Genomic DNA, 22,766 nt, shown 5'->3' on the forward strand with positions numbered 1-22,766 from the left:
TTCATACTTATATGTAATTCTTTGTAATTGTTGCTATACTGCCATTATTGTTGTTCCTGAAATCTTTACAAAGCACCTATCACTACTTAGATCCCTAAAAATTTACCTGTCCGGTAATTATCCCTTGTATTGACTTGGGCACCGTGTACAGCTTAGGTGTAGCAGTGTACTAGGTGTCTTTGGATTGTATTTTTGACAATATTATGATTATGATGTGCACATCTTCAGGGTTTTAATTGGCCACATGTACTATATTGTTAGTTCAACATACTTTACTTTGTGTTGCTAACATATACCCGAGGCCAGCGCACAACTGGCCTATTGCTATGTTTGGACAGTTAGAATTTACTTCTTTCTGTACTATTAATAAATTATTTTTTGTTCTCTGTGATTGTACTGGTCAGAGATTCATTCCATTTGTTTAATTTAGCTACACTTTTGAGCTATTTTTATAAAAAGAGTGCTGATTCCCTATCTATACAGGGCCTTAGGAAATTTTTGATGGTCCTTGTTCTCCTCTTGTAGTTTGTTGAGATATATATATATATATATATATATATATATATATATATATATATATATATAATAATTTTTTATTTAAAATTTTTTTGTTGTTACCAGGCACGAATACGTGCAGGAGTGAAATCACCGAAAGAGAAGGTTGATTGTGGTTCCTTAACTGGTTTTGCTGTTCTTGAAAATGGTGAGTAACTTCAACAAATGGGTAAATAAATGCAATTGTGAGACCTGGAAATGTAGAAATGCCTTGGAGCCAGACATACAGCTTTTAGGATTAAATATCCACCACCGTTTTCTCCAAGGAACATTTTGCCAGCCAGGTGGCATTTTGAGGAAGCTGGGTGGCATTATCAAGTAGCCGGGTGGGGGAAAAGTAATATTTTATAATATATCATTTTCTGCTATGCAAAGCACAAATAAAATGTATCATTTAGCATCAATGTATTTAATTATATTTTGTGTTATAAAAATTGTACATTTTTAATACTGGCTAATTCTAGCTTAAAAGGACATTTAAACCCAAAAGTTTTCTTTCATGATTCAGATAGAGAATACAATTTTTAAAAAGTTTCCAATTTACTTCCATTATCAATTTTTTTTTCAATCTCAAGTTATTCTTTGTTGAAGAGATACCTATGTAGGTAGTGTGCACATGCTGGAAGCACTACACAACAGGAAATAGTGCTGCCATCTAGTGCCCCTGCTAATGTATAACATTGAAGTAAATTAGAAAGTTGTTTTAAAATGTTACATTCTATCTAAATCATGAAAGAAAAAAATTGGGTTTTATGTCCCTTTAATATTTGCTACATTTTTAGCTGGGTAGTCGGTAAAAGCAGTTATAGACAGCAGGGAGAACACTGCACAATTACAGAACCAACGATTAAATCGCCTGTAAACTAAATTTGAAAAAACGAAATGTAAACCCAATAAAAGTACAAAACGATAAGTATATAAATTTGATAATAAAGTAATAAAGATACACTGCTAATAACAAATCTGTGAGGCAGAAATAGAATGTTATGAGTCTAGATGCCAAGCTCCTGGGATCTGCCAAATGTTCTTCTTTATAATTCCATTCTTTATAAAATAATAATGGCATTAAATATTACAGCATAGTTTAGTCAGTTGTTCTATTAAACCTTGACCACTGAATAAAATAAAACCGGTAGAAGTGCTTCTCAAATACAGTAAATATTGCAAAACGTACTTCAAATATTATTTGAAATGCACTGCTGTTCTACTTTTGATATGATGGAAATGACGACTTACATTACATTTTATTTGATAAAGCTTTAATGACATATGAATATTTTAAAAGTCCTTTGCTGTGTTGTAGGGAATATCCTAGACACTGACATGGAACATTCTGGTGTGGATCAAGAATTACCAGATGGAGTTATATTACCCGATGCTACTTCTAGTGAGAGCCATACGGATCTGCTTGTGTTGCAAGAAGAATCACTTCCTGAAGTTACTGTAGTGGGAGAAGTCCTCTCCGTGAAACAGTTGATTTTTTGGCGCGGCCTGGCTGTTTGTTCAGCTGTAGTAGCTTTGATTACTGGAATATTAATTAAGCTTTTGACTGGTAAAGGATAAACGTATATTCAGTCTTAACAGAAGCAAAGTAAAACCTTCTTCAAGAAACCATGATAAATGGTGTCTCCTAAACAAAGCGTGCTTTGGTGATCGCATTCCAGTTGCTTCTGATATATCTGCAGGAGTGTTTGCGGAAGGAATCCGCTACCAGCAAATACATTTCATGAATGTGCTCTCCCCTCAAGAAAATATTTTTATTTATGTTGACTGAGGTCATATAAACAAACCAAATTATTTGTATATGTTTATAGCCTTCTTATACTGTTTGTAAACATTTTGTTGAAAAATTACTGTCCAATTTTTACATATTTTCCTGGAAAAAGGTTCTTTTCATTCTTCCTAAACGGTGACTTATGCCAAATACTTAAACATATAGGGAAATACTTTTAAGAAGGTAAAATTATAAATATAAAAAGTGCAATATTGCATAATGTTAAGCACTCTGTTTCTAATGGAAATATCTAAGCCAAAAAACTGCTTGTTAAGGCTACAATATGTATTTAGGCACAATGAGCTTTAAGAAAAACATTTATAACATCTATTTAAAAAGAATACAGATTTAAAATAAAAAATAGGTAACACACTTTTTAAAGAATGTTCAAAAAAACGTCCTAGTTAGTTGTAGCTTGATTCTGTTTTAAGTTACATTTTAATCTGTTGCAGCTCCCTACTACTTTAGTGAAAGAGAGTAATGGTATACCGGAGTAAATTGTATTTTTTTCTTGTATTCTCATGTCTAAGTAATTACAAAAAAAGCATAAGTCATTTTTTGTTGGTGTTATTTTTTTATACAGTTTAGGTACAATTATGTAATAGACGTATTTATTTTCATGCACTATTGTATGTTATACATTCCTGGTTCTAAACTTCATTTCTTTTTAAAGACACAATGAGTTCACGGATTTCATCCTTGTGGGATTACGCCTCCTGGTCAGCAGGAGGAGGCAAAGAGCACCACAGCAGAGCTGTATATATAGCTCCTCCCTTCTCTCCCACTCCAGTCATTCTCTTTGCCTGTGTTAGTAATAGGAAGAGGTAAAGTGAGGTGTTAGTTTAGATTCTTCAATCAAGAGTTTATTATTTTTAAAGTAGTGCCAGAGAGTGCTACTTTGTGCTAGGGTGTAGCCTAGACCAGATCAGTCTCTACAGTAGAGCATTTGGTGGCTTTAATGCAATAGGAACTGGTGGGACATAATTCTCACTGCGCCTCCTATACATATTTGCTGCCCTAATCCAGATAGCCTAAGCACATTTAAATTCAGGCTTATCTTATTCCACAGGGCTATGGGAGGGAGGGGACATCTTACACCTGCTGGAATGCCATGCTGTCGCACAGCTTTCGAGGTAAGTGCTAACTTTATTATTTCTGGGGACATCATTCTCTCAGAAGAAAGTGAGCACTGCATTACATACAATCACATGTAAGGGCTAAGATAAAGATGGGCTCCTTATTGTGATGGGATGAGATATGTTATACAGACACTGGGGCTGGATGGAATTGGTGTTATATTTCTCCCGGCGGTTTTAACAATACAATCACATGTCAAGGGCTAAGATAAAGATTGGGCTCCTTATTGTGATGGGAAGAGATATGTTATACAGACACTGGGGCTGGATTCAATCAGTGTTATTTTTCTACCGGCGTAAAATATACCGACTGGGAGACGGCTAACTTTTATTTCTGGTGCCATCAGAACATTTAGACCACAGGTCTTATTAGGAGTTAGAGCTACCTGACATGCGGTAGCATACTCTGCAAATTTTTTCTACATTTGGTTTAGTTGTTGTTTCTCCCGGTGTCAGATCTATATAGATCTTAATGGCGACCGGGAGATTGAGTATGGTGACGCCCACGATGGGCGGAGTTATCTTCCCGCCGTTTTTGAGCTCCTTCCTCCATCTCTGAACGCTGTACAGTAAGAGTGCTGGGAGATGGAGTACTGTTACGCCCACGAAGGGCGGAGCTTCACAAGCATGGGTTAGTTGCGTTCTCTTCCTCCATTATGATACCGTAGGGTAGAGCGTTTAACTCAGCTATGTAGCACTCAGTGCTAGACATAATACATTGTGGGTCAGATGTGTTAAAAAGTCTCTGATGGTTATGCTGTTAACTTGGACACTTGGGCACCTTCAGCACAATAGCTAAGGTTCAGTAGGTCCAGTACTGTTTGCTTAATAATTAAAAGTCAGTTTGCAAAGCACAATAAACATAATGGGATTTTTAAACTTTAAAGACAGTAACGTTTATTATCTGTGATCTTTATTATATAGATTCAGTTGCTTGGGTTAGTTCATTCTTGTGATAGTATACTACAAAAGCACACAAAAGATAATGTTTTAACATTTTAAGAAACAGTACTGTTTTTTATGTGTCCTTTTTTATTATATATACTCTTTGTAAAGCTATTGCTGTTAGGAGTCTGGTGACAACGGTCAATCCATGCCACAATTTTATGCTATAGTGTACATAATAATTTTTGAATCACAGGCAGGGCTCTGCAGTTCCTTGCAAAGACATTGCTTTTCGATGTACATAGCGATGTTTATTTACAGTATTATTAATATTCTTATTGGATTGTTCTGTAAAACAGAAATAAGATGTTCTTTTAAAATTTAAAGAAACAGTAACTTTTTTTATGTGTAAATTTTATTAAAAGAATTGAGACTGTTTATTTGTTAATTCATCCTTTGTGACGTGGGATGGTAAACAAACACACAAATATGGGTTACTTTAAGATTTAAAGAGACAGTAACGTTTTGTTCTGTGTACATTATAATAAATGAAATTCAGCTGTTTGTTAGTTCATCCCTTGTGACTGAGGATGAAACAAACGCACACAGAATAGAGTTTCTTTTCAGGTTTAAGGGCACAGTATTGTTTCCTATGTGAAATAATTTATTAAAATGTATTCACATTTATTTTCTCTTGACTCTACTCCCTCTACAGTGATTGCTGTTTGGGAGTCTATTAACAATGGCCACAAATTTTTCCTTTAGTTTTTGTGTAAAAGCATTGCTAGAGGAATTGCTATTGCTAAATGATTCCTCCATGTTACTGAGAATCTCAGTTTCAGATGTAAATATAGGGAATGCCTAATGTATCATTCCAAGACTGTTCTCCCATAGCCGACTCAGCTAAGGATTCACTACGAGAACTTCTATTCCTTTAGAGGATAGTTCTATAGAAAAAATTTAGTAATGGGACACACACCATCTGTGTGCTTTGCTACCGTCACTAGTGTGCCGGCATATTGGCTTGATGTACTGTCTGATGCTATTAGTCAGTAGCTTCCCTGGATAAACTCCAGATCTGGATAAAGCTTTCACATTAGCTAATTCCTTTATTTCAATTTCTTGCCTTCCGGTTATCAAACTGGGAGCGTAGGTGGCTCTGTTCTGGCTCTTGGGACTTTAGTTAGAGCCTTGTTTTACAGATATATGTTCTATACTTAAGGTTTTGGTGAGTCCTTGCCAGGAACCAACATTGTTGGAACCTGGCTTGACAAAAAAAAACCAAAAAAACATTTAGCCTGCTGTTGAATCAAAGACAGCATGGAGAACATGCCCAGGTCTGGGATTGGATCTTGTAGGGGGCTGACTTTCCGTTTTCGCTCAAGCTTGGTTTCAAGCTCAAATGTTTTCCTGTCAGAGGCAGTTTCTGCTTTCCAGATTGTCTAAAGATCAGACAAAAGTTGAGACCTCCTTACACTGCGTAGGGGACCTCTCAGACCTGGGAGTGATGTTTCAGTTTTACTACTGGTACAGGATCTGGGGTTACCGATCGGGTTGTGATTCTCGAAAAAGGAGAATCTTCAAACCATACTGGTACTGTCCTTCAGGATAAAAACTATTAATTTGTTCCATTCCTCCCTTGAGCCTAGAAATTCAATTTAAGACAACGGTGGATTACAGGACAAGTTCCTTCATGTACCGTTCCAGAGAATCTTTTTAAGTTCTAGGGTTTACCTTCTGGATAAATACTTCCTGTTCGTGGTCATTCCTTTCAGTCTTGCCACAGTTCCAAGTTCTTATGGAGGCTCTGGGATTGCTGTTGGCAGTGCTTCAGTTTTGGGGCATTGCAATGGGGCCCTGTCTGGCTGATATCCTAGTCCAGGCGTCATTCTTACAGCAAGCAGGATTTACACGGACATGGTGTTATTCTTCCCGTGATCTCACGGGTGGAAGGTGTCTTTGGAAAAGTGTTCCTTAGTCCCAAGCACAAGGGTAGCTTTCTTGGGTATCATGACAAATTACATATCATTGAAGATCTTTCTGATTGAAGTCAGGAAATCAAGTTCTATCAATACTGGTTTAGTCCTTCAGTCCACTTCTCATCCTTCAGTGGCCCAGTACATAGAAGTAATTGGGCTGATGATGACGACCATGGACATTAGCTGGACAGATAGCTCAGCATGCTAAGGCACTGTGGCTGGGCTCTGTAACAACCCAAGGGTTGCAGGTTCAATCCCTGGTGAGGTCCACTCAACCTTTCATCCTTCCAAGGTTGATAAAATGAGCAGTGCCTTGTGGCCCTTAACATTCCGTTTGTTTGTTCCACTTCAGTCCTACGCAGTTAAGTACACTCAGGCAATGGAACGAAAACTATGCAGACTTGTCTCCTCAAATAACTGTGGATCAGGAGACAAGGGACTATCTTCTATGGTAGTTGTCTCTGGATCACCTATCCCAGGGAACATGATTTAGCTCAGTTTGGACTAAGGCGGAGTCTGTTCTTTTTATGGACTCCATGGAACTGAGAGCGAGCTTCAAGGCTCTTCTGGTCTAGTCTCAGTGGGCTTCGGTCCTGTTTCTTCTGTTTTCAGACGGACAATATGATGGTTTTACGTCAATCAACAGGGGGGAACGAGATGTTCTTTGACGATGGCTGAGTCAGCGGTCCATATCTCAGGGATGGACACTTGGGAAACAGATTTTCTGAATAGACAGACTTTTCATTCGGGAGAGTGGGAACTCCGTCCGGGAGTATTCTCCAACCTGATTTTTAAATGGGATCAGCTGGAGTTGGATCACTTGGAATATTGTCAGAATGCCAGGCTTCTGGGATACGGGTCCAAGTCTAGGGCCCCCAGTCCGAGCTGATAGCTACCTTGACAGTTCTTTGGTCTTTCAGCCTAGAATATCTATTTCCCTCGTTTGTGCTTCTTTCCCGGGTGTTTGTTCAAATCATATAGGAGGAGACATCAGTGCTCCTCCTCGCTTCTGTGTGGTCTCGCAGGATTTGGTATGCAGCTCCGATGGACGTCATCTCTGCACCCTGGACACTTCTGTTGAGGAAGGACTTCTTATTCAGGGTTCCTTTTTCCATCCAAATCTAGTTTCTCTGAAGCTGATTGCTTGGATATTGGACGCTTGATTCTATACAAGCAAGGTTTTTCTGATTTGGTCATAGATACCTTAATTCAGGCATGTAAGCCTGTATCTAGGAAGATTTTCCATAAGATAGGGCATACCTATCTTTATTGGTGTGAATCCGAGGGTTGCTCATGGAGTAAAGTTAGGATTCCCAGAATTTTGTCTTTTCTCCAAGAAGGATTTGAGAAGGGTTTTTCAGTGAGTTCCCTAAAGGGTCAGATCTCTGTTTTGTCTATTTTATTACACAAGCGGCTGGTAGATGTTCCAATTGTTCAACACTTGAGTCAGGCCTTTGTTTAAACAAATTGCTCCTCCATGGAGTCTGCATTTAGATCTTAAAGTTCTTTAAGGGGTTCTGTTGAACCTATGCATTCCATAAATCTTAAGTTGTTATCTTGGAAAGTTTTATTCTTGTTGCCATTTCTTCTGCTCGATGTGTGTCTGAGCTCTCGGCATTACAATATAATTCGCCTTACCTTCTGTTTCATTTGGATAAGGTGGTGTTCTGTACTAAACTTGGTTTCTCTTGTTAAGTGTATCCAGTCCACGGATCATCCATTACTTGTGGGATATTCTCCTTCCCAACAGGAAGTTGCAAGAGGATCACCCACAGCAGAGCTGCTATATAGCTCCTCCCCTCACTGCCATATCCAGTCATTCTCTTGCAACTCTCAACAAAGATGGACGTAGTAAGAGGAGAGTCGTGTATTATAGTTAGATTTTTAACTTCAATCAAAAGTTTATTTTTAAATGGTACCGGAGTGTACTGTTTCATCTCAGGCAGCATTAGAAGAAGAATCTGCCTGTGATTTCTATGATCTTAGCAGAAGTAACTAAGATCCTTTGCTGAGGTAACTTCAGAGGGGGAATAGCGTGCAGGTTTTCCTGTAATAAGGTATGTGCAGTTAACATATTTCTATGGATGGAATTTGCTAGAAAATGCTGCTGATACCGGATTAATGTAAGTTAAGCCTTAAATGCAGTGATAGCGACTGGTATCAGGCTTATTAACAGATATACATACTCTTATAAAAGTGTAATATAAAATGTTTGCTGGCATGTTAATCGTTTTTATATATGTTTGGTGACAAAACTTATTGGGGCCTAGTTTTTCTCCAACATAGGTGTGTCCGGTCCACGGCGTCATCCTTACTTGTGGGATATTCTCTTCCCCAACAGGAAATGGCAAAGAGCCCAGCAAAGCTGGTCACATGATCCCTCCTAGGCTCCGCCTACCCCAGTCATTCTCTTTGCCGTTGTACAGGCAACATCTCCACGGAGATGGCTTAGAGTTTTTTAGTGTTTAACTGTAGTTTTTCTTATTCAATCAAGAGTTTGTTATTTTAAAATAGTGCTGGTATGTACTATTTACTCTGAAACAGAAAAGAGATGAAGATTTCTGTTTGTATGAGGAAAATGATTTTAGCAACCGTTACTAAAATCCATGGCTGTTCCACACAGGACTGTTGAGAGGAATTAACTTCAGTTGGGGGAACAGTGAGCAGTCTTTTGCTGCTTGAGGTATGACACATTCTAACAAGACGATGTAATGCTGGAAGCTGTCATTTTCCCTATGGGATCCGGTAAGCCATTTTTATTCACACAGTAAATAAGGGCTTCACAAGGGCTTATTAAGACTGTAGACATTTTCTGGGCTAAATCGATCATATTTACACATATTTAGCCTTGAGGAATCATTTAATCTGGGTATTTTTGGTAAAATAATATCGGCAGGCACTGTTTTAGACACTTTATTCTATTGGGGCTTTCCCTAATCATAGTCAGAGCCTCATTTTCGCGCCGGTATGGCGCACTTGTTTTTGAGAACAGCATGACATGCAGCTGCATGTGTGTGGAGCTCTGATACATAGAAAAGTCTTTCTGAAGGCATTATTTGGTATCGTATTCCCCTTTGGGCTTGGTTGGGTCTCAGCAAAGCAGATTCCAGGGACTGTAAAGGGGTTAAATATAAAAACGGCTCCGGTTCCGTTATTTTAAGGGTTAAAGCTTCCAAATTTGGTGTGCAATACTTTTAAGGCTTTAAGACACTGTGGTGAAATTTTGGTGAATTTTGAACAATTCCTTCATACTTTTTCGCAATTGCAGTAATAAAGTGTGTTCAGTTTAAAATTTAACGTGACAGTAACGGTTTTATTTTAAAACGTTTTTTGTGCTTTGTTATCAAGTTTATGCCTGTTTAACATGTCTGAACTACCAGATAGATTGTGTTCTGACTGTGGGGAAGCCAAGGTTCCTTCTCATTTAAATAGATGTGATTTATGTCATAATAAATTTAGTAAAAATGATGCCCAAGATGATTCCTCAAGTGAGGGGAGTAAGCATGGTACTGCATCATCCCCTCCTTCGTCTACACCAGTTTTGCCCATACAGGAGGCCCCTAGTACATCTAGCGCGCCAATACTCCTTACTATGCAACAATTAACGGCTGTAATGGATAATTCTATCAAAAACATTTTAGCCAATATGCCCACTTATCAGTGAAAGCGCGACTGCTCTGTTTTAGAAAATACTGAAGAGCATGAGGCCGCTGATGATATTGTTTCTGAAGGGCCCCTACACCAGTCTGAGGGGGCCAGGGAGGTTTTGTCTGAGGGAGAAATTTCAGATTCAGGAAAAATTTCTCAACAAGCTGAACCTGATGTGATTACTTTTAAATTTAAGTTGGAACATCTCCGCGCTCTGCTTAAGGAGGTGTTATCCAATTTGGATGATTGTGATTATCTGGTCATTCCAGAAACACTATGTAAAATGGACAAGTTCCTAGAGGCCCCGGGGCCCCCCGAAGCTTTTCCTATACTCAAGCGGGTGGCGTACATTGTTAATAAAGAATGGGACAGGCCCGGTGTACCTTTCGTACCTCCCCCCATATTTAAAAAATTGTTTCCTATAGTCGACCCCAGAAAGGACTTATGGCAGACAGTCCCCAAGGTCGAGGGGGCGGTTTCTACTCTAAACAAGCGCACCACTATACCCATAGAAGATAGTTGTGCTTTCCAAGATCCTATGGATAAAAAATTAGAAGGTTTGCTAAAAAAGATGTTTGTTCAGCAAGGTTACCTTCTACAACCAATTGCATGCATTGTCCCTGTCACTACAGCCGCGTGTTTCTGGTGCGATGAGCTAGAAAAGGCGATTATTAGTAATTCTTCTTCTTATGAGGAGATTATGGACAGAATTCGTGCTCTTAAATTGGCTAATTCTTTCACCCTAGACGCCACCTTGCAATCGGCTAGGTTAGCGGCGAAAAATTCTGGGTTTGCTATTGTGGCGCGCAGAGTGCTTTGGTTAAAATCTTGGTCAGCGGATGCGTCTTCCAAGAACAAATTGTTTGACATTCCTTTCAAGGGGAAAACACTGTTTGGCCCTGACTTGAAAGAGTTTATCTCTGATATCACTGGGGGCAAGGGCCACGCCCTTCCTCAGAATAGGTCTTTCAAGGCCAAAAATAAACCTAATTTTCGTCCCTTTCGCAGAAACGGACCAGCCCCAAGTGCTACGTCCTCTAAGCAGGAGAGTAATACTTCTCAAGCCAATCCAGCCTGGAGACCAAGGCAAGGCTGGAACAAAGGAAAGCAGGCCAAGAAACCTGCCACTGCTCCCAAGACAGCATGAGATGCGGGCCCCCGATCCGGGACCGGATTTGGTGGGGGGCAGACTCTCTCTCTTCACTCAGGCTTGGGCAAGAGATGTTCTGGATCCTTGGGCGCTAGAAATAGTCTTCCAAGGTTATCTTCTGGAAGTGATTCATCCTGTTCCATTAAAAGAACGAGGGATGGGGTTCTACTCCAATCTGTTCGTAGTTCCCAAAAAAGAGGGAACGTTCAGACCAATCTTAGATCTCAAGATCCTAAACAAGTTTCTCAAGGTTCCATCGTCCAAAATGGAAACCATTCGAACAATCCTTCCATCCAGAAAGGTCAATTCTTGACCACGGTGGATTTAAAGGATGCGTATCTACATATTCCTGTCCACAAGGAACATCATCGGTTCCTAAGGTTCGCATTCCTGGACAAGCATTACCAGTTCGTGGCGCTTCCTTTCGGACTAGCCACTGTTCCAAGGATTTTCACAAAGGTACTAGGGTCCCTTCTGGCGGTGCTAAGACCAAGGGGCATTGCTGTAGTACCTTACTTGGACGACATTCTGATTCAAGCGTCGTCCCTTCCTCAAGCAAAGGCTCACACGGACATAGTCCTGGCCTTTCTCAGATCTCACGGATGGTAAGTGAACGTGGAAAAGAGTTCTCTATCTCCGTCGACAAGAGTTCCCTTCTAGGGAACAATAATAGACTCCTTAGAAATGAGGATTTTTCTGACAGAGACCAGAAAAACAAAACTTCTAAACTCTTGTCGGATACTTCCTTCCGTTCCTCTTCCTTCCATAGCACAGTGCATGGAAGTGATAGGTTGATGGTAGCGGCAATGGACATAGTTCCTTTTGCGCGCATTCATCTAAGACCATTTCAATTGTGTATGCTCAGTCAGTGGATTGGGGACTATACAGACTTGTCTCCGAAGATACAAGTAAATCAGAGGACCAGAGACTCACTCAGTTGGTGGCTGTCCCTGGACAACCTGTCGCTAGGGGTGACCTCCCGCAGACCAGAGTGGGTCATTGTCACGACCGACGCCAGTCTGATGGGCTGGGGCGCGGTCTGGGGATCCCTGAAAGCTCAGGGTCTTTGGTCTCGGGAAGAATCTCTTCTACCGATAAATATTCTGGAACTGAGAGCGATATTCAATGCTCTCAAGGCTTGGCCTCAGCTAGCGAGGGCCAAGTTCATACGGTTTCAATCAGACAACATGACGACTGTTGCGTACATCAACCATCAGGGGGGAACAAGGAGTTCCCTGGCGATGGAAGAAGTGACCAAAATCATTCAATGGGCGGAGACTCGCTCCTGCCACCTGTCTGCAATCCACATCCCAGGAGTGGAAACTTGGGAAGCGGATTTTCTGATTCGTCAGACATTGCATCCGGGGGTGTGGGAACTCCATCCGGAATTCTTTGCCCAAATCACTCAACTGTGGGGCATTCCAGACATGGATCTGATGGCCTCTCGTCAGAACTTCAAGGTTCCTTGCTACGGGTCCAGATCCAGGGATCCCAAGGCGACTCTAGTAGATGCACTAGTAGCACCTTGGACCTTCAACCTAGCTTATGTATTCCCGCCGTTTCCTCTCATCCCCAGGCTGGTAGCCAGGATCAATCAGGAGAGGGCGTAGGTGATCTTGATAGCTCCTGCGTAACCACGCAGGACTTGGTAGGCAGATCTGGTGAATATGTCATCGGCTTCACCATGGAAGCTACCTTTGAGACGAGACCTTCTTGTTCAAGGTCCGTTCGAACATCCGAATCTGGTCCTACTCCAGCTGACTGCTTGGAGATTGAACGCTTGATCTTATCAAAGCGAGGGTTCTCAGATTCTGTTATTGATACTCTTGTTCAGGCCAGAAAGCCTGTAACTAGAAAAATTTACCACAAAATATGGAAAAAATATATCTGTTGGTGTGAATCTAAAGGATTCCCTTGGGACAAGGTAAAGATTCCTAGGTTTCTATCCTTTCTTCAAGAAGGATTGGAGAAAGGATTATCTGCAAGTTCCTTGAAGGGACAGATTTCTGCCTTGTCTGTGTTACTTCACAAAGAGCTGGCAGCTGTGCCAGATGTTCAAGCCTTTGTTCAGGCTCTGGTTAGAATCAAGCCTGTTTACAAACCTTTGACTCCTCCTTGGAGTCTCAACTTAGTTCTTTCAGTTCTTCAGGGGGTTCCGTTTGAACCCTTACATTCCGTTGATATTAAGTTATTATCTTGGAAAGTTTTGTTTTTGGCTGCAATTTCTTCCGCTAGAAGAGTTTCAGAATTATCTGCTCTGCAGTGTTCTCCTCCTTATCTGGTGTTCCATGCAGATAAGGTGGTTTTACGTACTAAACCTGGTTTTCTTCCAAAAGTTGTTTCTAACAAAAACATTAACCAGGAGATAGTCGTGCCTTCTTTGGGTCCGAAACCAGTTTCGAAGAAGGAACGTTTGTTGCACAATTTGGATGTTGTTCGCGCTCTAAAATTCTATTTAGATGCTACAAAGGATTTTAGACAAACATCTTCCTTGTTTGTTGTTTATTCTGGTAACAGGAGAGGTCAAAAAGCAACTTCTACCTCTCTCTCTTTTTGGATTAAAAGCATCATCAGATTGGCTTACGAGACTGCCGGACGGCAGCCTCCTGAAAGAATCACAGCTCATTCCACTAGGGCTGTGGCTTCCACATGGGCCTTCAAGAACGAGGCTTCTGTTGATCAGATATGTAGGGCAGCGACTTGGTCTTCACTGCACACTTTTACCAAATTTTACAAGTTTGATACTTTTGCTTCTTCTGAGGCTATTTTTTGGGAGAAAGGTTTTGCAAGCCGTGGTGCCTTCCATTTAGGTGACCTGATTTGCTCCCTCCCTTCATCAGTGTCCTAAAGCTTTGGTATTGGTTCCCACAAGTAAGGATGACGCCGTGGACCGGACACACCTATGTTGGAGAAAACAGAATTTATGTTTACCTGATAAATTACTTTCTCCAACGGTGTGTCCGGTCCACGGCCCGCCCTGGTTTTTTAATCCGGTCTGATGATTTATTTTCTTTAACTACAGTCACCACGGTATCATATGGTTTCTCCTATGCAAATATTCCTCCTTAACGTCGGTCGAATGACTGGGGTAGGCGGAGCCTAGGAGGGATCATGTGACCAGCTTTGCTGGGCTCTTTGCCATTTCCTGTTGGGGAAGAGAATATCCCACAAGTAAGGATGACGCCGTGGACCGGACACACCGTTGGAGAAAGTAATTTATCAGGTAAACATAAATTCTGTTTTTTCCACATGGCTGGCTTGATTTTTGCCTAGTAACAGGCTTTCCACTGTTGCAATATGAGTGGGAAGGGCCTATTTTAGTGCTTTTCTGTGCAGATAAAAATACTGACAGACATTCAGCTTCCCTCTGCATGATACAGGACATCTCTGAAGGGCTCAAAAGGCTTCAAAGTCGTGTTTGAGGAGGGTAACAATCACAGTAGACTGTGGTAGTTGTGAATGTGTTTAAAAAACGTTTTTTGTCATTTATTATTCTGTTTTTGTTATTAAGGGGTTAATCATCCATTTGCAAGTGGGTGCAATGCTCTGCTGACTTGTTACATACACTGTAAAAATTTTGTTAGTGTAACTGCCTTTTTTCACTGTTATTTCAAATTTTGTCAATTTGTTTCTCTTAAAGGCACAGTAACGTTTTTTTATATTGCTTGTTAACTTGCTTTAAAGTGTTTTCCAAGCTTGCTAGTCTCATTGCTAGTCTGTACAAACATGTCTGAAACAGAGGATACTTGTTCATTATGTTTAAAAGCCATGGTGGAGCCCCATAGGAGAATGTGTACTAAATGTATTGATTTCACCTTAAACAGTAAAGATCAGTCTTTATCTATAAAAGAATTGTCACCAGAGGGGTCTGTCGAGGGGGAAGTTATGCCGACTAACTCTCCCCACGTGTCGGACCCTTCGCCTCCCGCTCAAGGGACGCACGCTAATATGGCACCAAGTACATCAGGGACGCCCATAGTGATTACTTTGCAGGACATGGCTGCAATCATGAATAATACCCTGTCAGAGGTATTATCCAGATTGCCTGAATTGAGGGGCAAGCGCGATAGCTCTGGGGTTAGACGAGATACAGAGCGCGTAGATGCTGTAAGAGCCATGTCTGATCATGCGTCACAATATGCAGAACCTGAGGACGGAGAGCTTCAGTCTGTGGGTGACGTCTCTGAATCGCGGAGACCTGATTCAGAGATTTCTAATTTTAAATTTAAGCTTGAGAACCTCCGTGTATTGCTTGGGGAGGTATTAGCTGCTCTGAATGACTGTGACACAATTGCAGTGCCAGAGAAATTGTGTAGGCTGGATAAATACTATGCAGTGCCGGTGAGTACTGATGTTTTTCCAATACCTAAAAGGCTTACAGAAATTATTATTAAGGAGTGGGATAGGCCCGGTGTGCCCTTTTCCCCACCTCCTATATTTAGAAAAATGTTTCCAATAGATGCCACTACACGGGACTTATGGCAGACTGTCCCTAAGGTGGAGGGAGCAGTTTCTACTTTAGCAAAGCGTACCACTATCCCGGTTGAGGACAGTTGTGCTTTTTCAGATCCAATGGATAAAAAATTAGAGGGTTACCTTAAGAAAATGTTTATTCAACAAGGTTTTATTTTACAGCCCCTTGCATGAATTGCGCCTATCACTGCTGCGGCGGCATTCTGGTTTGAGGCCCTGGAAGAGGCCATCCATACAGCTCCATTGACTGAAATTGTTGACAAGCTTAGAACTCTTAAGCTAGCTAACTCATTTGTTTCTGATGCCATTGTTCATTTGACTAAACTAACGGCTAAGAATTCTGGATTCGCCATCCAGGCGCGTAGGGCGCTATGGCTCAAATCCTGGTCAGCTGATGTGACTTCAAAGTCTAAATTACTCAACATTCCTTTCAAGGGGCAGACCTTATTCGGGCCTGGTTTGAAAGAAATTATTGCTGACATTACTGGAGGTAAGGGTCATACCCTTCCTCAGGACAGGGCCAAATCAAAGGCCAAACAGTCTAATTTTCGTGCCTTTCGAAATTTCAAGGCAGGTGCAGCATCAACTTCCTCTGCTTCAAAACAAGAGGGAACTTTTGCTCAATCCAAGCAGGCCTGGAAACCTAACCAGTCCTGGAACAAGGGCAAGCAGGCCAGAAAGCCTGCTGCTGCCTCTAAGACAGCATGAAGGAGCGGCCCCCTATCCGACAACGGATCTAGTAGGGGGCAGACTCTCTCTCTTCGCCCAGGCGTGGGCAAGATATGTTCAGGATCCCTGGGCGTTGGAGATCATATCTCAGGGATATCTTCTGGACTTCAAAGCTTCTCCTCCACAAGGGAGATTTCACCTTTCAAGATTATCTGCAAACCAGATAATGAAAGAGGCATTCCTAAGCTGCGTACAAGATCTCCTTGTAATGGGAGTGATCCATCCAGTTCCGCGGACGGAACAAGGATAGGGGTTTTATTCAAATCTGTTTGTGGTTCCCAAAAAAGAGGGAACCTTCAGACCAATTTTGGATTTAAAGATCCTAAACAAATTCCTCAGAGTTCCGTCATTCAAGATGGAAACTATTCGAACCATTTTACCCATGATCCAAGAGGGTCAGTACATGACCACAGTGGACTTAAAGGATGCCTACCTTCACATTCCGATTCACAAGAATCATCATCAGTTCCTGAGGTTTGCCTTTCTAGACAGGCATTACCAATTTGTAGCTCTTCCATTCGGGTTGGCTACATCCCCGAGGATTTTTACAACGGTTCTGGGCTCACTTCTGGCTGTCCTAAGACCGCGAGGCATAGCGGTGGCTCCTTACCTGGACGATATCCTGATACAGGCGTCAAGCTTTCAAATTGCCAAATCTCATACAGAGATAGTTCTGGCATTCCTGAGGTTGCATGGGTGGAAAGTGAACGAAGAAAAGAGTTCTCTATCTCCTCTCACGAGTGTTTCCTTCCTAGGGACTCTAATAGATTCTGTAGAAATGAAAATTTACCTGACGGAGTCCAGGTTATCAAAACTTCTAAATGCTTGCCGTGTTCTTCACTCCATTCCGCGCCCCACGGTGGCTCAGTGCATGGAAGTAATCGGCTTAATGGTAGCGGCGATGGACATAGTGCCATTCGCACGCCTGCATCTCAGACCGCTGCAATTATGCATGCTCAGTCAGTGGAATGGGGATTACACAGATTTGTCCCCTCTACTAAATCTGGATCAGGAAACCAGAGATTCTCTTCTCTGGTGGTTATCTCGGGCCCATCTGTCCAAGGGTATGACCTTTCGCAGACCAGATTGGACAATTGTAACAACAGATGCGAGCCTTCTAGGTTGGGGTGCAGTCTGGAACTCCCTGAAGGCTCAGGGTTCATGGACTCAGGAGGAGAAACTCCTCCCAATAAATATTCTGGAGTTAAGAGCAATATTCAATGCTCTTCTGTCTTGGCCTCAGCTAGCAACACTGAGGTTCATCAGATTTCAGTCGGACAACATCACGACTGTGGCTTACATCAACCATCAAGGGGGAACCAGGAGTTCCCTAGCGATGTCAGAAGTCTCCAAGATAATTCGCTGGGCAGAGACTCACTCTTGTCACCTGTCAGCGATCCATATCCCAGGTGTAGAGAACTGGGAGGCGGATTTTCTAAGTCGTCAGACTTTTCATCCGGGGGAATGGGAACTCCATCCGGAGCTGTTTGCTCAATTGGTTCTCCGTTGGGGCAAACCAGAATTGGATCTCATGGCGTCTCGCCAGAACGCCAAGCTTCCTTGTTACGGATCCAGGTCCAGGGACCCAGAAGCGGCACTGATAGATGCTCTAGCAGCGCCTTGGTTCTTCAACCTGGCTTATGTGTTTCCACCGTTTCCTCTGCTCCCTCGTCTGATTGCCAAAATCAAACAGGAAAGAGCATTGGTGATATTGATAGCGCCTGCGTGGCCATGCAGGACCTGGTATGCAGACCTAGTGGACATGTCATCCTTTCCACCATGGATTCTGCCTCTGAGACAAGACCTTCTAATACAAGGTCCTTTCAATCATCCGAATCTACTTTCTCTGAGACTGACTGCATGGAGATTGAACGCTTGATCCTATCAAAGCGTGGCTTCTCCGAGTCAGTAATTGATACCTTAATACAGGCACGAAAGCCTGTCACCAGGAAAATTTACCACAAGATATGGCGTAAATATCTTCATTGGTGTGAATCCAAGAATTACTCATGGAGTAGGGTTAGGATTCCTAAGATATTGTCCTTCCTCCAAGAGGGTTTGGACAAAGGATTATCAGCTAGTTCTTTAAAGGGACAGATTTCTGCTCTGTTTATTCTTTTACACAAGCGTCTGGCAGAAGTTCCAGACGTTCAGGCATTTTGTCAGGCTTTAGTTAGAATTAAGCCTGTGTTTAAACCTGTTGCTCCTCCATGGAGCTTAAACTTGGTTCTTAAAGTTCTTCAAGGGGTTCCGTTTGAACCCCTTCATTCTATTGATATCAAACTTCTTTCATGGAAAGTTCTTTTTCTGATGGCTATTTCCTCGGCTCGAAGAGTCTCTGAGTTATCTGCCTTACATTGTGATTCTCCTTATCTGAGCTTTCATTCAGATAAAGTTGTTCTGTGTACAAAACCTGGGTTTTTACCTAAGGTGGTTTCTAACAAGAATATCAATCAAGAGATTGTTGTTCCATCATTATGTCCTAATCCTTCTTCAAAGAAGGAACGTCTTTTGCATAATCTAGACGTAGTCCGTGCCTTGAAGTTTTACTTACAGGCTACTAAAGATTTTCGCCAAACATCTAACCTGTTTGTTGTTTACTCTGGACAGAGGAGAGGTCAGAAGGCCTCGGCAACCTCTCTTTCTTTATGGCTTCGGAGTATAATCCGTTTAGCCTATGAGACTGCTGGACAGCAGCCTCCTGAAAGGATTACAGCTCATTCTACTAGAGCTGTGGCTTCCACCTGGGCCTTTAAAAATGAGGCCTCTGTTGAACAGATTTGCAAGGCTGCAACTTGGTCTTCCCTTCATACTTTTTCCAAATTTTACAAATTTGATACTTTTGCTTCTTCGGAGGCTGTTTTTGGGAGAAAGGTTCTACAGGCAATGGTTCCTTCCGTTTTAAGTTCCTGCCTTGTCCCTCCCATCATCCGTGTACTTTAGCTTTGGTATTGGTATCCCACAAGTAATGGATGATCCGTGGACTGGATACACTTAACAAGAGAAAACATAATTTATGCTTACCTGATAAATTTATTTCTCTTGTAGTGTATCCAGTCCACGGCCCGCCCTGTCCTTTTCAGGCAGGTCTAAATTTTAATTAAACTACAGTCACCACTGCACCCTATGGTTTCTCCTTTCTTGGCTTGTTTCGGTTGAATGACTGGATATGGCAGTGAGGGGAGGAGCTATATAGCAGCTCTGCTGTGGGTGATCCTCTTGCAACTTCCTGTTGGGAAAGAGAATATCCCACAAGTAATGGATGATCCGTGGACTGGATACACTACAAGAGAAATAAATTTATCAGGTAAGCATAAATTATGTTTTTCCTCCTAAGGTTGTTTCAGACAAGAACATTAATTAGGAGATTGTTGTTCCTTCCTTGTGTCCTGATTTTTCTTCTCTGAAGGAACGGCTTCTACTTTTTTTTTTTGGACGTAGTCCGTGTTTTATTTACAAGCAACTGAGGACTTTCGTCAATCGTCTTCTCTGTTTGACATTTTTCTAGAGAACGTAAGGGTCAGACAGCTTTGGCTACTTCTTTCCTTTTGGTTGAAGAGTATCTTCTGTTTTTGCTTATGAGCTTGCTGGACAGCAGTTTCCTGAAAGAGTTATGGTTCATTCCTCCTGGGCATTCAAATATACTGCTTCAGTTGAGCAGATTTGCGAGACTGCTACTGGGTCTTCTATTCAATCCTTTTTTCTAAATTTTATGAGTTTGATATCTTGGCTTTGGCTGAGACTGTTTTTGGGAGAAAGGTTCTTCGAGCAGTGGTGCCTTCCATTTAGGTTCCCTGTCTTGTCCCTCCCTTTTCATCCGTGTACTCTAGCTTTGGTATTTTATCCCACAAGTAAGGATGAAATCCGTGGACTCATCGTGTCTTTAAAAAGAAAAAGAAAATGTATGCTTACCTGATAAATTTGTTTCTTTTTATACACGATGAGTCCACGGCCCCCCCTGTTCTATGAGACAGGTTATTAATTTTTTCTGAAACTTCAGACACCTCTGCACCTTGGCTTTTCCTTTCTCTTCCTAACTTTGGTCGAATGACTGGAGTGGGAGGGAAGGGAGGAGCTATATATACAGCTCTGCTGTGGTGCTCTCTGCCTCCTCCTGCTGACCAGGAGGCGTTATCCCACAAGTAAGGATGAAATCCGTGGACTTATCGTGTCTAAAAAGAAACAATTTTATCAGGTAAGCATACATTTTCTTTTCCAAATCCACATTTTTCTATCTGTTGTTTTTTTTTTTTTCATCTTGGTGGATGATTTTGTTTAATTATTGTGCTTTAAGGAAGCAAAAATGGGTTGACACATTGGAATTGTATCACATTTGTATTAAAATATCATCTATAATATGTATTTTATTTTTTCCATTTAATTTGGGAAATATAGGGGGGACAACATATCTCACTTTCTTTCCTTCAGAGTGCGTTGGTTGAGCCTTGTTAAAAAAAATAAATAAAAATAATTTCCTATTAAAAGACTAACTTTGAAACGTTAAAGGTTCATTAAACACAAATTACAAGTGGAGTGATGTTTTGCAAAAGTTATCTGGCGGTAATTGCATTTGAGTAAAATTAATACCCCAAGTATGCCATGAGAATCTGTAAACTAGTATTTAGAATAAAGATTTCTTTCATATTGGTGGTGAGAATCTACGAGCTAGTTACTGATGGGATATACATTCCTACCAGGAGGGGGCAAAACTTCCCAAACCTCAAATGCCTCTATACACCTCATACCTCAGTTTTAAAATCTTTGCCTCCTTAGGAGGTGGTGTAGCATGATGTGCTTGATTTGTTCAGTGAAAGGCGCTTCTAAGCATATTGAAGCCCAGTTCCTCTTTGAGGGATGTGAAGGGAATAGTGCCTGATGATACCATGTTTTCGCCTATGGGAAAGGATAAGGCTCTCTGTAAATCGTCGCAGGGATTTATCTACTGTCTCCCTTTTATAGATTGACATTATACTCTTGTACCATTACCTCTGCTGATATGTTTCAGTACCGGTTTGACTGTTGCTATATGTGGATGGGTGTCTTACATGGTAAGTATATACGTTTATTATATAAGACACTCTCAGCTATGGATTGGGCACTTTTTAAAGGGAAAGTCTACAATATAATTGTTATTGTTTTAAAAGATAGATAATCCCTTTATTACCCATTCCCCAGTTTTGCACAGCCAACACAGTTACATTAATATACTTTTTACCTCTGTGATTACCTTGTATCTAAGCATCTTCTGACAGCCACCTGTTCACATGACTGTGACTATTTTAAAATATATTAAGTTGCATTTAGTACTGTGTTGTACTAACTCTTAAATAACTTCCCGGGCGTGAAAACATTATCTATATGGCTCATATGAACTAGCAGTCTCCTGTTGGGAAAAGCAAATACAAAAGCATGTGATTAAGAGGCTGTCAATAGAGCCTTTGAAACAGGCAGAAATTTAGAGATTTAAATGTTATAAAGTACTAGTTGGTAAGCCTGCCCAGAGGGCAGTCTGTGTTGTAAATATAAAAATTAGAATTACAGAAAAAATTAAACACATTATCCAAAATAGAAAAATTAAACCTAATCCCTATGAAAATAGAAAAGCCCCCCAAAATAAAAACACCCACTAATCTAATGCTAAACTACCAATAGCCCTTAAAAGGGCTTTTTTTGTAGGGCATTGCCCTAAGTTAAACAGCTCTTTTGCAGTTACAAAAAATTCAGAGTCCCCCCTAACAGTAAAACCCACCAAACCCCCAAAATAAAAAAAAACCTAACACTAAAAAAAACCTAAACTACCCATTGCCCTGAAAAGTGCATTTGTATGGGCATTGCCCTTAAAAGGGCGTTCAGCTCTTTTTCTGCCCTTTAAAAGGGCATTTAGCTCTTTTAAGAAGTGCCCATCCCTAATCTAAAAAAAACACCCCCAAAATTAAAAAAAATAAAATGTGGTACGGTTGCTGAAGTCTGGCGGAGAAGGTTCTCTTCTAGGAGTTGAAGTCTTCTTCCAAGGGGGGGACCTTTTCAATCTTCATCCAGGACCGGGGAACTGAAGACTGGCGACCGCGGAGCCATGGAGCGTGGAGGATCCTCTTCATATGATCGCCGCTGTACACTGAATAGTGAATTCAAGGTATGCGATTAAAGATTTCGTCCCTTGAATTCCTATTGGCTGATTCGATTCTTAAAATTCAAATCAGCCAATAGGATGAGAGCTACTGAAATTCTATTGGCTGATTTGAATAGCCAATAGAATTTCAGTAGCTCTCATCCTATTGGCTGATTTGAATTTTAAGAATCAAATCAGCCAATAGGAATTCAAGGGATGCCATCTTTAATCGCTTACCTTGAATTCACTATTCAGTGTACGGCGGAGATCGTACGAAGAGGATGCTCCATTGCTCCGTGGTCGCCGGTCTTCAGTTCCAGGGTCACCG

The 22,766-nt window shown here is 41.2% G+C and overlaps 1 protein-coding gene across 1 annotated transcript in view; it reads left to right on the forward strand.

The window, feature by feature from the left end:
- Positions 1-2,883, forward strand: part of LOC128653841 (multidrug and toxin extrusion protein 2) — a 236,275-nt gene extending 233,392 nt beyond the window's left edge. Inside the window, exons 16-17 of the mRNA XM_053707375.1 lie at positions 622-703; positions 1,859-2,883. Of these exons, the coding sequence (XP_053563350.1) occupies positions 622-703; positions 1,859-2,118 (342 nt within the window). The 3' untranslated portion in view covers positions 2,119-2,883. The remainder of the gene's footprint in view (positions 1-621; positions 704-1,858) is intronic.
- Positions 2,884-22,766: the final 19,883 nt, after the last annotated feature.

Source organism: Bombina bombina, chromosome 3, assembly GCF_027579735.1.
Source record: "Bombina bombina isolate aBomBom1 chromosome 3, aBomBom1.pri, whole genome shotgun sequence".
Taxonomy (NCBI): domain Eukaryota; kingdom Metazoa; phylum Chordata; class Amphibia; order Anura; family Bombinatoridae; genus Bombina; species Bombina bombina.